Here is an 11,224-nt window from a genome sequence, read left to right as displayed (position 1 = left end):
AGAAGGAACTATTGAAAAGGGTACATTGCTTCGTTTCCGGCCAATTTTCCGATACTTAAACTGGTTTAGGTAAGGCTGGGTCAGATATCAGACCCATTTCCCGGTTTATTGCAGCACCCTGGATTCGAAAAAAGCGATAGATAGATAGGAACATACATACATCCATATTCAGACACGCTGTACGGTACATATGCAAGACCCTTCAGAGACCAGGTCTGACTTATTGATCCCTTGGCGAGGAATGACAACACTTTTTTTGAGATGCGAGACGAGGGGCGGAAGGCGTTGGTGGATTTATACGTAAAAGAACCTAGTCAGAGGAAGATGAGGATAGAGAGAAAGAGATATTTTATTGAACTGCAAGAGTTTGTCACAGATTGGGCGCCTCGAGAAGATTGCTACCAATGGGGGATAGGTGTGCTACCACACTGTGAGACTAAGAGAAGTTGCGAGTTCTGTCGAATATATTGCAACATAAAGCACACTGGAAGCAAAGAAGTTCGTCGACGAGCCAACGAATGAACGTTCGAAAGAACGAACAACGAGCAAGACCAGAACGACGAGAAGGAACGGAAAAGAAGAGGACGAAGAAGGAAAAGTTTCAAACTTTTAGGGCTGGCTTTTTATAGCTAGAAACCAGAGTTCTTACTCTCTTTACTTGGATGGAGCCAAAGGAACAAACAACCAGATCGTCAGGGATGCCATTCCCCGATCCTCGATATCGTTTCATGTTCAACCAGGAATATACAGAGAGCGAGCACCCAGCAGCGTCCATCTGGGAGAAAGGAAATATAGGCACATTTTCCCTATTGACAGGTTGGCTTTCTTGACTTGAGAAGCGGATACATTTTCTTGGCAAGCCTGATGATTAGAGGCAACATGAGAACTTGAAGCTTTAGAGGAGGGGAGAGGGAATTCTCTGATTTTGCAGACAACGCAAGTTCCTCCTCCTCTTCCTCCTCCTCCTTTTCACCTCCTCTTTGGTCTTCTATCTCCATCCTTCGGCTACGGGCTCTTACCAATGTTGGTAATTATGGACCATGGTTGCGGTCAGTTTGGCTGTTGGGCTGTCTCTCAAAACGGTGATCTTCAAATTCACAACTGTAATTGGTCGACCTTCATCGGAAGAGGTCCATTTAAAAGCCTGTTCCGGCTGTTATCGAGGATTGAGCTTTTAATGCCATGATCACCTCTCGTGAGAAAAAGGGGAATAAAGGCCTGTCAAGTGATACACGTGTATAATGAAGAATTGAGTCGAATATGATTTTGAGCCACGTGGGAATTTTCACGCTCTAAGAAAAATGAGATGAGCTTGACCACTTAGCCTGAGAGAAGGCGTGAGAAATGTTGCTAAATAGTGCAGGTTCGATTAACGAATCCACAAGCCAATGAGAGATTCACTTGAGTGAAGAAGGCCAAAAAGGCCGTTGTAAATATGTATCACACTGACGTTCAGACAGACAGAGTTAGGCGCTTAAATGCAAATGAAACTCGGTTCCGCGGCCTCGTTTTTTGGGTGTGTTGACTACTGAGGGGCGGGTGGAATATTTTTTTTCGGCTCGAGATTTGAAATACTGAACAAACTGGATCAGTGGGTTGTGGATATTATCATGCTAAATGATGTGACCCCGAGTAATGTGCGTGTTGAGATGCTGAAGCGTCAAATTCCGAGTGCAAATACTTGGTAACCAAGGGACTTTTGGAAGGAATGTGAACACTGGTTTATAGACACTCATTTTTTGCTGACTGGTATCTTACAATCCGATTCTCCTTGGTGAATGAAATCTCTACCCATCGATCGAATGTCCCAATACAGTCTTATCCATTCCCCCCGAAATAGGTTCTTTTTGACAGTTCAGGCTTGCGAAATGTGCGCAATTTCCCTCTCAAATTGGGTCGCGTGGAAATTTTTCCAATCATATGCTCAAGCTTGAGTCCAATCGAAGGCAAGGAGAGAAAAATCACTCGAAAACCGATCGGGAGTGGTTTCAGCCCAAGCATTCCCACTGTGAAGAATTGGAGCAAGACTGGTTGTATGTTACGAACATTATCATTCAAGCTTTGAATATACATAAAACTCACTCTGCAGACAAGCTTCGATCACTGGATAGGGCTGTACTCAGGCTGTACTCTCTTTAGTACCTTCAGTACATTACCCAAGTGCTTGGCTAATCTACTTAACAATTGACCTTTTGCATTAACCATAGACTATGCCTTAACATACATTTTGGTGGGAAAGCTTGCGTCAATGACCAGAGTGAAAATGTTACCAAAGGAGATAAAGTTTGTGCAGTGGCCATTTGGGGTCTAGCCAAGCCCATGCTATTGTAAAGATTCAATCAAAGCCTACGGCATTTGAAGAACGTCTCATTTTTTTTGCCTAAAGTCCCCTCCTGAATGGCTCCATTTTTTGGCGTGAATATGCTACAACCCATTCATCCCCTATGTTCCTAATTGAGGTTGACTAAGTTACGGCTGCGTTTTTTATCAATGCAATATGTTTAAAACTTTGGAAATTGTAGTGGTTTCCAAAATCAATTCGGCTGGCCAGACGCTAGTTGAATTGAACCCCTTTGGAAGCGTAAACCTCAAGAACCCACGCCAAAGTACGAAAAAATGTTTTAGAGAAAAAGAGCAGACTTTGAATACTTGAATACCAGACTTGTTCGGGAAGTAGAATTGCATTAGAAAAAAAAATGAAGACTCATTTATCTTACCCAAAACCAGTCGTCTTTAGTCTCGGTTGGCGGACTCTTCTGAGCATTTCAGTTGACCGCTAAGTGATGCCCTGACACTTATACGGCTATGCAGACTAGAGTTTCAATTATTTGTTCCACTTTTTGTGATCTCAACCTCATTACTTAGTGCAATTGGCACACCAGTTAAGAAAGTTCTCCATCTCAAACTAATTTTATAAAAAAACATTTAAAAGAATACAAAAATCATGCATGCATGCAAAGAATAATTTTTAACTCAACATAGAAAGCCATCCGAGTTTGTTAGAAGGGCATTTCTAAAACAACGAGTCGATAATGATAGTAGAAATATTATCATAATAGCTTTTGCTACAAGGAAAAAATATCTTTTCCTCCACGGTGTTTTGTCCAATTCATTAATCTTTGTAAAGCGGCACTTTTCGAGTACGGAGTCTAGACTCCAACAGAGAAGGAAAGGCTTCTCTAGCGGAAACAGCACTAAAAGTCTTATGTACACAAAATTTGAAACTACCCATAAATGAAGGATGCTGACCGCTTCATGCAGCTTCTATAACTGGCACGCATATGCTTTGTTTTAATTTGAAATGCTCCCCCAATCAAACTCGATTCAATCAACGAAAACTTCACATTAAGAAAAATACCCTGAGTAGATATTAACGAAAATTCAAGATAAGTGGTCCGTTTGTTATGAAACAATGATTCTCTTTTTGTAAACTCAACAACACGCCCTGCTTCCTAAATCGTATACATATAGAGACTCATTTCAAGGTCTTATATTGATGGAATACTATTTACTGACAAAGAAGGCGAACGATAGCTAAAATATATCGGGTACCTCTGCAAAAATCAATTTTATGTTTAGTAACAATATGGTCGAAACTTGGGAATACCCGGTAGATTAATAAGAAAAATAGGCAAATACTGAAGCGGGGTATGGCGAGGGATTTTTTGTTTTCAAGCTCTATTTTCTTGTCATTGTGGGCATCTTAAACAAATGTTCGACATCCTGTCAAAGTTGAATAAAAAGAATTCACAACATGACTTTGCATTTCATTTTTGTTAGTCAATATTTCATAGAGCTTTTTTCTTTTCAAACCCATGTGCAAAACTGAGATGTTTATTTGAAAGGCTGAGATGAATTCACTTCCTTGACTTAACGACGACTCGTCTAGCATTTCCTCTCATATATTAGGGGACCAAGAATAAAAATGTGATTATTTTTCTACCAGTCAGTCAAATAGTCCAAGGCTAAGAGAGTTGAGCCGATCAAACCACCACGGAACGAAGGCAAGGCCGTGAATAACTCAGACGGCCTTTTCTCCTTGGCCCTCGACCGGTTGTATCGGTGAGTCATAGACAGGGAAATAATATAACCTCCGGGCCCTATAATGGGGAAATGGTTTTATTTTTTGTTCAACGCTCTTTCATGTTCCAGTGGTTGTTCCCGGATCGCAATAGCTCTTTCCAATGGGACTATCGTTTTCAGGTTCAAAAAGGCCAGGGGAACAAACTCGCGTTGCCCGACGTTGAGAAGGCAAAGAGAAGGGGGAGAAGTTCCTCTCGCGTTCCACGCTAGTACAATGGTTCAACAAAGGTCGACCGACTGAATGGCCTTCATAATGGTAGTTTACTCGGCACTCGAAGTAAATAAAAACGTTGGTCTTTTCAATCATTATTTTGTGGGAGCTGCTCCCAATGGGATGAGTCCCTGAAGAGGTTAGACATTGTCTCACTTGAGGGATTGTTGCCCTCAGTATCTGATTAACTCCCGATCATCTAGGGTACAATTGCGTCGTCCTTTTTGGGATCATTTACCGTCGACGCCGGAAATTGTTTTCACCCCCCTCCTCGATTCCAACGAGAAACTCTTTAAAAAGGAACAGCGCACGTTTGATCGGTGATAAGTTGTTCCAGTTTCATTTTCGCGTGCCAAAACACACGGCAATATGGTTCCCTTGGGGGAGCTTGTTTGCTACAAGATTAAATCAGTTATTTTTTGAAAAGGTGTTCATCAGATTTAAAACTTGCGTTTGTACTTCATCATTTTTATTGCCCAGTGGCATTGACGGACGGTCATTTCCCTTCAAAGGTAGAAGAGCTAGTTAACTAGGGGGATGTGCGCAATACGACAAAACCAGGCAATTACCTTTGAGATTTAGTGATTAGAATTTTTCCACACCATCAGATCTCTGAGGTCTGAGTTCCCCTCTTTCATTCTTTTTCTCTCATTCTTATTCCGTTTCTCTCTCTCTGGGTTGTTTGTGTTTCTTTTCTGTCAGAGTGTGGGACTCTGGGTTAAAAAGGTGGTAGGAGTAGAGCCTACCAACCAACCAACCAACCAACCAACCAACCAACCAACCCAGCTACTTCTTCTTCTCTTCCTCCTTTATCTCTAAGCAAGCAACAAACATTACATCCTAAACAGACATCTTTCGGGAGGACCCTTCTGTGGTTCCAAGCTCATTCCACCAATATCCATGTACAAGAGAAAACACTGCTCAAAACCATTTGGGTTGGGCGTCTGTCACAACGGTGCTTTGACAATCTTCACGGAACATATGGACCACTGAAGGTCCAATTATGTGTGATTGTTTGCAACTTGTCATGTCGCCGGCAATTACTCTGTCAGCGTTGCAATTTAGACACAATAAATACTACTGAAAGGCGTGAGGTTGAATTTGGCTTGAAGATCCACGTTTGGGGTAGGATTTCAACATAGAGCAATTGATATACACCCGTGAGCGTGTGATTAAAGAGGACCAATTTCGTCAGTGCGCTTGAAGTGAAGATCTCTTTGCAAGAGAGTGGTGTCATTTCATCAACAGTTAGATGATCATTAGTCCTTTGTGGGACCTTCGGAACAAGACAAGTAGAAAGGCTGACGGCCTCTCTCTTTCTCTTGCTCGCTCTTCGGTCTCTCAATAAACAGATGCCCTCAGTGTTGCAAGAGCTGTTATTGTGCCTTTGCTGTCTAGTGTCTGCTGTTGCTGCTCTTGTTTCTTTGAGAGGGTTTTCTGTTTGAATTGTTGCTCTTATTGTTGTGGCAGGTTCTTTGCAAATGTGGGATAGATACTAGTGCACCGTCTATTACTGGGATACTCCCCTGAAAGAGACGCCTCAGAGGGAGGAAGGGCGGGAGTGGAAGGATCTTTTTCTTTGAAGACCCTCTAAACAAGGCTGAGAAACAGGAGGAAGGGGGAAGGAAGGGCAGACGACCAGCTGAACCGGGGAAGAAGGCCAGGGGAAAAAGGCAAAGAAGGCATTTTTTGCAATAGGACTCCGGCCATTAAAGCTGGAGGTCTAAGAGATTCATTGAAGAGGGGAGCCCTTGTGACCTCCAATTTAAGTTTCGCTGACTTCAAGCGAGAACGGGTTAAGACACCCAAAAGAATGTGAAGAGATGACTCCCATCCAGTGGGTAAATTGAACGGGAAGGAAAAGGAAGGGGATGGACGAATGGTGGGGGTGAACACTCTTTGTGTTTCTATGTCGTAGAATTTGATTAAAGGATGAAGTGATAACTTCAACGCCATGGGAACAATGAGACCCCCCCTCCCCTTATAGCCAAGAGGTCCCATTTAGATATGTCTAGCGGTGTGGACGAGGCTGTACCTCGTTTCTTCTCCATGCTTTGCCAAGGTTTTTTTCCCACTCAGAATATTTCGTCTCAGATGATCATCAAACCTTCAAAGATCATCTCGAGGCCTTGAACCTCTTCGACGTCTTGATCTTGGTCTTGGTTGTTGTCGTCGGTGGGTCTTCACTCTGTTTTCCTTTTTGTGAGGGGTGGAAAGTCAATTCGGAAAGGGATCTGTCCGTGAGACAACGGTCTCAACTCATGCAAGAAGGCACGGATGCCACCAAAGACAAGGAGGTAGATATAGAACATCCAAAAGGGAAAACGGTTCATCCTTCTCCTACGTCGATGGGGACTACTGTACAACTCGTTCAAAGAGTAGCAATGTTCCTTGCGATCACCGCCACCTCCTCCTTCTCCCCGTCCTTCTCGTCCTACTCGTTCTACTCGTTCTACTCGTTCTACCAGGATCACCACCAATACTAAGAGATATAGTAGCCCCACCACTCCTCTTTGCCTTCCTTCTCCTCCTGGTACTACATAGTTCTGCTACTACCACTTCCACGTCGGATCCCACCACCATCACCACTACTACCACTTCTATTACTACTGCTCGTAGTTCGTTCTAGTCCCACCACTGGAACCTCGGGCACGACAACAACGACTACAACAACTCTCCCGAACTACTACAACTTGAACATTCCATTTTGCTCGGTTCCCAAGGGGAGAAGGAAGGTCTACTACTCTCTTCTGTACGTCTTTCTTGGTCCTCTCTTTTGCCTGTTTTAAATTGCAATCCTCATTTTGCAGAAGGGATCGCTCTGCGTGCCTATGTAGAACGTACGACCTAAGGAGAGGTGCATGTGGGTGCTTTTGAGCGAGACTGTGACCGGGAGCGACGAACCAACGGAAACTGACGAAGAAGACGAAGATGTAGACGGTCCACCAACTCACCCACCCACCGACGGTTGTTCAATCCCAAGTTCCACCAGTGTACTCGTAGTACCTACCAATGGCAAATTCAACTGACGTACGTCTCTTCGCTTGGTGGATGGAACGAACCGGTGATAGCTGGTGATTGGCCGTCGTCGCTCTTCTTCCTTGATCTCCTTCTCTCCTGAATTCCATGGAGTGCGTAAGACTAATACTCGACTCTACCGTGGGTTATGCGAGCAGCCCAAATGGTGGGTGGCCCAGTACCATATCTTTACGAACGAAGGGGAGCTCACCTCCGCGGTTCTAGAGTTTTTGAAGCCCGAGGACGGGGATAGTCTGTGATGGACAAAGGCCCACCAACGGCTCGCATGTACCGTCATCGTCGTCGTCGTCTCTCCCCTTCCAAACCTCCTCTATCCCCCTGTTGGTGGCCTTGCCAGAGAGCCGGTAACGTTGAGAGCCAAAGAGGGTCTTTTTCTTCTGACCCCAAAAGAGGGAAAGTTCCCTTTTTACAGCCTTTACGTCCCACCCTCCCTTGTAGTTGTGCACCGCTGAACAAGAGCCCTCTATTTTTTGCCTCCTAATCCTAGTTCTACGCACTCTACCCAATTCGATAGAGGTTCGTCGTGGTCTCCAACCAGAAATGAGCGCCCTTCCTCCGGCCTTCGGCCTTGATGACGCCTTGAGCGACCACTAAATAAGACGATGAGGGCGAAGAAGCAAAGGCCGCCCGACGGCGGCGAATCAGTAACTCTGGTAAGTGGCAAGCAACCCTCTTCTATCCCTCAAAGCACCGGTGAGAAAACAGATTGAAGGACAGTCTGTCTGACTGGCAAGCAAGGCCCTCGTTGGGGTACTCGAGGAATAACTTGGAACGAAGCATGGTGTCCTTGCCACCACTGCTCCTTCATCTTCTTCTTCTGCTTCTGCTTCTTCTCTTCTAGCGTTATGGAACCAAGCCAGAGCCAAGGAGAGAGACACAGAGCGAAAGAGAGGGAGAGAGAGATGGTAGAGCAAAAGAAGTCGTAGTACTTACAGTAGTTGACTTTGAGTTTCTTCACCATCAGCTGTCCTTGGTTGGACCGGCAGCTGGTCCGCTCTCACTCACTCCCGCACTCCGGCACTCCCGCAAGCAGGAAGCATCCCAGTAGGTAGGCAGCTCTAACGCTCGCCTGCTCGTTGATTCACCGGCCTTCGTTTCCAGTTGGTCCTTCAAGCCGCTCGGCCTTATTGAATTTTGTTCCTTCTCCATCTCCCCGAACTCACTTTTACTTTTAGGCTCTTTCCCAACCAACAACACGCCCACCCATACATACTCACCCGCATACTCTCCTCCCCTCCCCCGTTTTTGATGGTGGTGGTGATGGTGGTGGTGGAGTTAGAGGTGGTAGTGGTGGGTTTCCTTCCTACTTCCTTCGGTCTTCGTCAATTCGAATCCACGGATGGAAGGAAGGTCGGTTTTCTTCGGGCGGAGCTGAATAAAGAGCCTGCGCTTGTATAGTTCGAAAGAGAAAGAGAGAGAGAGAGCAACACTAAAGAAGAGAAGGAGACGAAGGCCGAACAGAAGAGCGAGAGAAGAAACGAGTGAGTGAGTGAGTGAGTGAGTCTGTACGTTTTGACGAAGAACTAGAACTAGCGGTGGAAGTAGTCGTCGTAATGGTTGTGGTCCAAGAGGAGCTTGAAGACAGCGGCATTTCTATCATCAGCAGCAACATCACACACCAAAGCACAGACCTCCCCGCACACACCAAGACAATTGAGTGGCCTTCTCGACTCCCGAGTGCTTACAATCATCTCACCACCCCGCACCCAATCTGCTAGACGTCTTTAATTTGAGCATACCCTCGTTTAGGAGTTTTGCGTTTTTGTTGTCATCGTCTCATCCTTTTGTGTGTTTGTACCCAACGGAACCGTCGATTGATTCCCCCCGACTCTTCCGTCAAGTTCGCTGACAATACAGGTGCTAACCCCTTCAAGTCAATGCTCGATCCGGGGCACATGGGAACAAGTTGGGGACGACAGGCCTAATCAGACTCGGGAATCATTAGTGTTCCTGATTCCATTACCAAGAACGCTGCGGTGTTTGCATGCGGGTGCTAGTGCTCCAAGACCGAATTGCCCAGTCCCACGGGCTTCGTTCCCGACGTCGCACTCGTCGTCGTGGTCGCTGTCCGTGCTCCTTGGTTCCAAGTCAACATCTCTCGTCAAGTTTGACGCCATTCGCTAAATTTTGAAACGCTCCATGGAGGAGGAGGAAAGAGTGAAAAGTTGCCATTCCTTTTGATTCTGTGACGTGATTCAAATCTGACGACCAAGGTCTTCACGCCAAGCTCACCCGGAGTAGGTCGTGGGGCGATAGGTTGACATCGAAGCAATGGGTCTGCTTTTGAAATCGGAGGCTTGATTTGACCAGCCGATTGCAGAGGCGCGACCTGTACAGCGATTGATCTCTTAGGAATGATTGACTTCACGACAAGTGAATGATAGTTTTGCGTATTTACTCCAATACTCCGAACTGGTTCTGACTGGCAGAAGCAACGCAATCAAAAAAAAAGCTCTTGGCTGTGATAGTTCCATTGGGTGTGAATACTCCGGAACCACGTGAACAACAGCGATAACACGTGTATTATTATGTGAAGACACACAAGAATTGCTCAAATTCCATGACGAAATGGATGCTTTAAAGGTGAAGGATATCGTCTGTGCAACAACTGCCACGCTATCCGATGATCTTGAAGGTCTCGGTTGTCATCCTTCATCAAGGACACTCAGACGCAATCTCCCTCTGACCCTCTCCACGTGGTTGTGGTCAACTCCTCTAATTGAAGAGTGATGTTCTGGACGATTGACGTGTTCTTGCCAGTGATGAACACTATTTGTCCACAAGATTATTGGTCTTGATCAAGCCTTCTACACCTCTTGCCCCGAGGAGGGGAATCCCAAGACAGGAAGGATGAGCACCTTCGGCATACAGAGGCGTTGTCAGGATGTGGTCATTGCTAAAATGACACTACTCATCGCCATTTTGACCATATTCTTTGGTCAAACCTTCAAGCTAAATGTCTTCGTTGAAGGGTAAGGAGCCTGCAAACACTTCTTGGCTTAAACTAACACTCTGAGGAAGGCTGGGATAAGGCTAACTAAAGCCTTCGCGAAAGATGGCCGTCTACGTATGTACGTGCGTGCAGTAGGGAGAACGGGAGCCTTGGGTTTATCTCCCTTGGTTCCGCCTCATTTGGCTGGCAGTGAAACCGGGATGAACAAGCCGAGAAAGATTTATCGCCACTAATTTCAACGTCCTGTCATAAATCAGCAAAGGCAGGTTTCGACCCGGCATTTTATCCTCTTACCCATCCATTCCCACACGTGCTCAGTAAAGGGGGGTTTCACAGGGTCTGCTCAAACGAGCAGACCAACAGAATTCAAACGATCCATCCGTGGAGCCAATTGGTCCTTTCAATTGATTATCGCCTAATCGAACACATTTCGTGATTGAGACCCCCCCATTCAGTTGAAACTTTGAACTCTAAAAGATGGTCGTGAGTACAAGTTTGATTTATTCGAATTTCCCGCTTATTCTCGCATCTGAAGCTGAAGCGAGGGAGAGAAAGAGAGAGGCTTCATTCAGGCTGGGAACTTTGATGTTGTTCGTCAACAATTTGGGTGGGAATGGAGCTGGATTCCATTGGTGAGCTGACGAACGTGCTCGTACCTATCCAAAAGGAAGCCCGTGTGATGTCAGATTAACCTTTTCAAGACCAAATATCCATTTCCATAACCCACCGTGGTGTGTCCCACGAGAGGCAGAAAATTACGGCAACTCATACTGTGTCAATTTGACTACATGAGTCCGCAAAAGGAACACCCACACATCTACACGCCCATTCCCTCACTCACCCTCACTCACGCACCACATACACATAGTCACACACGCCCATTCAAGAATTTGAACATGAGAAAAAAGGAAAATGGCACCACATGGGATGTACTTTTA

At 45.5% G+C, this 11,224-nt stretch overlaps 1 protein-coding gene across 1 annotated transcript in view; it reads left to right on the top strand.

Moving 5' to 3' along the window:
- Positions 1-8,363: 8,363 nt before the first annotated feature.
- The window catches only part of LOC131878070 (gamma-aminobutyric acid receptor subunit beta-like), a 36,973-nt gene continuing 34,112 nt past the window's right edge, over positions 8,364-11,224 (top strand). Inside the window, exon 1 of the mRNA XM_059223970.1 lies at positions 8,364-10,305. Coding sequence (XP_059079953.1) covers positions 10,184-10,305 — 122 coding nt within the window. The 5' untranslated portion in view covers positions 8,364-10,183. The remainder of the gene's footprint in view (positions 10,306-11,224) is intronic.

This window comes from Tigriopus californicus, chromosome 3 (genome assembly GCF_007210705.1).
Source record: "Tigriopus californicus strain San Diego chromosome 3, Tcal_SD_v2.1, whole genome shotgun sequence".
NCBI lineage: Eukaryota > Metazoa > Arthropoda > Copepoda > Harpacticoida > Harpacticidae > Tigriopus > Tigriopus californicus.
The sequence above is the reverse complement of the archived record's forward strand: the minus strand, read 5'-3'. Positions and strand labels throughout refer to the sequence as shown.